We start from the raw sequence: 5,000 nt of genomic DNA on the forward strand, positions 1-5,000 counted from the left end.
TTTCTGTAGAGTGGCTTCAGTCCATCTCTAATGCAGCTGTGTGGGTCGTTGTGTTTCTGTAGAGTGGCTTCAGTCCAGCTCTAATGCAGCTGTGTGGGTCGTTGTGTTTCTGTAGAGTAGTGGCTTCAGTCCATCTCTAATGCAGCTGTGTGGGTCGTTGTGTTTCTGTAGAGTGGCTTCAGTCCATCTCTAATGCAGCTGTGTGGGTCGTTGTGTTTCTGTAGAGTGGCTTCAGTCCATCTCTAATGCAGCTGTGTGGGTCGTTGTGTTTCTGTAGAGTGGCTTCAGTCCATGCTCTAATGCAGCTGTGTGGGTCGTTGTGTTTCTGTAGAGGGGCTTCAGTCCATCTCTAATGCAGCTGTGTGGGTGGTTGTGTTTCTGTAGAGTGGCTTCAGTCCATCTCTAATGCAGCTGTGTGGGTCGTTGTGTTTCTGTAGAGTGGCTTCAGTCCAGCTCTAATGCAGCTGTGTGGGTCGTTGTGTTTCTGTAGAGTGGCTTCAGTCCATCTCTAATGCAGCTGTGTGGGTGGTTGTGTTTCTGTAGAGTAGTGGCTTCAGTCCAGCTCTAATGCAGCTGTGTGGGTGGTTGTGTTTCTGTAGAGTGGCTTCAGTCCATCTCTAATGCAGCTGTGTGGGTCGTTGTGTTTCTGTAGAGTGGCTTCAGTCCAGCTCTAATGCAGCTGTGTGGGTGGTTGTGTTTCTGTAGAGTAGTGGCTTCAGTCCAGCTCTAATGCAGCTGTGTGGGTCGTTGTGTTTCTGTAGAGTGGCTTCAGTCCATCTCTAATGCAGCTGTGTGGGTCGTTGTGTTTCTGTAGAGTGGCTTCAGTCCAGCTCTAATGCAGCTGTGTGGGTCGTTGTGTTTCTGTAGAGTGGCTTCAGTCCAGCTCTAATGCAGCTGTGTGGGTCGTTGTGTTTCTGTAGAGTGGCTTCAGTCCATCTCTAATGCAGCTGTGTGGGTCGTTGTGTTTCTGTAGAGTAGTGGCTTCAGTCCAGCTCTAATGCAGCTGTGTGGGTCGTTGTGTTTCTGTAGAGTGGCTTCAGTCCATCTCTAATGCAGCTGTGTGGGTGGTTGTGTTTCTGTAGAGTGGCCTGACTCCTCTCCATGTAGCTGCTCACTATGACAACCAGAAGGTGGCTCTGCTGCTGCTGGACCAGGGAGCTTCACCGCACGCTGCTGCTAAGGTAGGTACCAGGTACACATTACGCCGTTTAGCAAACGCTCTTATCCAGAGCCACTTACAGGAGCAGTTAGGGTTAAGTGCCTTGCTCAAGGGCACATCAACAGATGTTTCACCTAGTCTGCTCGTGAATTCGAACCAGATACCTTTCGGTTACTGGCCCAATGCTCTTAACCGCTAGGTTTCCTGCAACCAGTACCACACCAGCATCACACCACACCAGCATCACACCAGCATCACACCAGCATCAGACCACTACCACACCAGCATCACACCAGCATCAGACCACTACCACACCAGCATCAGACCACTACCACACCAGCATCACACCAGCATCAGACCACTACCACACCAGCATCACACCAGCATCAGACCACTACCACACCAGCATCACACCAGCATCAGACCACTACCACACCAGCATCAGACCACTACCACACCAGCATCACACCAGCATCAGACCACTACCACACCAGCATCACACCAGCATCAGACCACTACCACACCAGCATCACACCAGCATCAGACCACTACCACACCAGCATCACACCAGCATCAGACCACTACCACACCAGCATCACACCAGCATCAGACCACTACCACACCAGCATCAGACCACTACCACACCAGCATCACACCAGCATCAGACCACTACCACACCAGCATCACACCAGCATCAGACCATTACCACACCAGCATCACACCAGCATCAGACCACTACCACACCAGCATCACACCAGCATCAGACCACTACCACACCAGCATTAGACCACTACCACACCAGCATCAGACCACTACCACACCAGCATCAGAATGTGCAGATTATTATACAATGTTTCTTTTAGGGTGCAAAAACCATTCACTTGATGTTACAAGAATGTTCCCAGAACACATTTTGTCTGTTCTTTAAAGGTTCCCAGAATGTTTCATTGGGTTGTGGTAACATTGTTCCCAAAACAGATATGTTCCTTAAACACAAAAACTGTCCAGTTGTGCTGACATTCATATAATGTTTGTATCAGGGTGAACAAAACATTCCTTTGATGTTGCAAGAATGTTGGCAGAATAACCTTTCTGAGTTCTTTAAACGTTCCCAGAACATGTAATTAGGTTGTGGGAACAGTGGGGGTACATTACAAGAGATACAAAATATGCTCAGTTGTGATAACATTCATACAATGTTTAAGTTAAGTTGCACAGGACATTCCCTTAATGTTGTAAGAATGAAATGTCAGTTTTTATGATGTTCGTAGCATATTTGTTTTAGGTTTAACATAATATTCCATTGATGTTCACACAATATACATTTGACCTTGTCTTGGAGGTCCTCGGAACATTTCAAGAACATTTCAAGAACAGACTAAATGTGTTCTGGGAACATTCTTGTAACAGGTGAACAGTGAATGTTCTCAGTCAACTTACCTGGTAAAATAAAAAATAAAAAATGTGCACCCTAAAATAAACATTGTAGAATCATCTGCACAACTGGACAGTTTGTGTTTTGGGAACATATCTTTTGTGATAATCGTCCTTGGACTCTGATCTCCTCTCACCCAGCAGACAGCTTTTATTTATTTATTTTATTTTAATTTCATCTTTATTTAACCAGGTAAGCCAGTTGAGAACTAGTGTAGTAATGGCTAATTATCGGACAATGTCGGGGACAAACTGAGCTAAAGGCAGGTTCTCAGCACCATGTCCTGAGAGTCCTGAGTAACCGATGCACTGTAACAGGACCACAACTCATTGATCTGAAACAGCAGGACCACAACTCACTGATCTGAAACAGCAGGACCACAACTCACTGATCTGAAACAGCAGGACCACAACTCACTGATCTGAAACAGCAGGACCACAACTCACTGATCTGAAACAGCAGGACCACAACTCACTGATCTGAAACACCAGGACCACAACTCACTGATCTGAAACAGCGGGACCACAACTCACTGATCTGAAACAGCAGGACCACAACTCACTGATCTGAAACAGCAGGACCACAACTCACTGATCTGAAACAGCAGGACCACAACTCACTGATCTGAAACAGCAGGACCACAACTCACTGATCTGAAACACCAGGACCACAACTCACTGATCTGAAACAGCGGGACCACAACTCACTGATCTGAAACAGCAGGACCACAACTCACTGATCTGAAACAGCAGGACCACAACTCACTGATCTGAAACAGCAGGACCACAACTCACTGATCTGAAACAGCAGGACCACAACTCACTGATCTGAAACAGCAGGACCACAACTCACTGATCTGAAACAGCAGGACCACAACTCACTGATCTGAAACAGCAGGACCACAACTCACTGATCTGAAACAGCAGGACCACAACTCACTGATCTGAAACAACAGGACCACAACTCACTGATCTGAAACAGCAGGACCACAACTCACTGATCTGAAACAACAGGACCACAACTCACTGATCTGAAACAGCAGGACCACAACTCACTGATCTGAAACAGGACCACAACTCACTGATCTGAAACAGCAGGACCACAACTCACTGATCTGAAACAGCAGGACCACAACTCACTGATCTGAAACAACAGGACCACAACTCACTGATCTGAAACAGCAGGACCACAACTCACTGATCTGAAACAGCAGGACCACAACTCACTCATCTGAAACAGCAGGACCACAACTCACTGATCTGAAACAAGTTACAGATTCTAATGTGACGAGCTCTGTGACCTTTGATTCGACAGGCCCATTTCTGACATGTCTCCCCCAAAACCACCCTCCCATTCTCTCCCCCAAAACCACCCTCCCATTCTGTATATTACCTGGATGATATCTGACTGTATATTACCTGGATGATATCTGACTGTATATTACCTGGATGATATCTGACTGTATATTACCTGGATGATATCTGACTGTATATTACCTGGATGATATCTGACTGTATATTACCTGGATGATATCTGACTGTATATTACCTGGATGATATCTGACTGTATATTACTGTATACACACAGTGGATACCCTCCTCTTCACATACTGTCATCACAATGGATACCCTCCTCTCTACATAATGTCATCACAATGGATACCCTCCTCTCCACATACTGTCATCACAATGGATACCCTCCTCTCCACATACTGTCATCACAATGGATACCCTCCTCTCTACATACTGTCATCACAATGGATACCCTCCTCTCCACATACTGTCATCACAATGGATACCCTCCTCTCCACATACTGTCATTACAATGGATACCCTCCTCTCTACATACTGTCATCACAATGGATACCCTCCTCTCTACATACTGTCATCACAATGGATACCCTCCTCTCCACATACTGTCATCACAATGGATACCCTCCTCTCCACATACTGTCATCACAATGGATACACTCCTCTCCACATACTGTCATCACAATGGATACCCTCCTCTCCACATACTGTCATCACAATGGATACCCTCCTCTCCACATACTGTCATCACAATGGATACCCTCCTCTCCACATACTGTCATCACAATGGATACCCTCCTCTCCACATACTGTCATCACAATGGATACACTCCTCTCCACATACTGTCATCACAATGGATACCCTCCTCTCCACATACTGTCATCACAATGGATACACTCCTCTCCACATACTGTCATCACAATGGATACCCTCCTCTCCACACACTGTCATCACAATGGATACCCTCCTCTCCACATAATGTCATCACAATGGATACCCTCCTCTCCACATACTGTCATCACAATGGATACCCTCCTCTCCACATACTGTCATCACAATGGATACCCTCCTCTCCACATACTGTCATCACAATGG

General features: G+C 46.3%; 1 protein-coding gene across 1 annotated transcript in view; it reads left to right on the forward strand.

The window, feature by feature from the left end:
- LOC121553354 (ankyrin-3) overlaps nucleotides 1-5,000 on the forward strand; it is a gene marked incomplete at both ends in the record, with an annotated part of 222,040 nt that overhangs the window by 75,414 nt on the left and 141,626 nt on the right. The window contains 1 exon segment of the mRNA XM_045211551.1: nucleotides 1,083-1,181. Coding sequence (XP_045067486.1) covers nucleotides 1,083-1,181 — 99 coding nt within the window.

The sequence above is a fragment of the Coregonus clupeaformis genome, chromosome 37 (assembly GCF_020615455.1).
Source record: "Coregonus clupeaformis isolate EN_2021a chromosome 37, ASM2061545v1, whole genome shotgun sequence".
Classification (NCBI taxonomy): domain Eukaryota; kingdom Metazoa; phylum Chordata; class Actinopteri; order Salmoniformes; family Salmonidae; genus Coregonus; species Coregonus clupeaformis.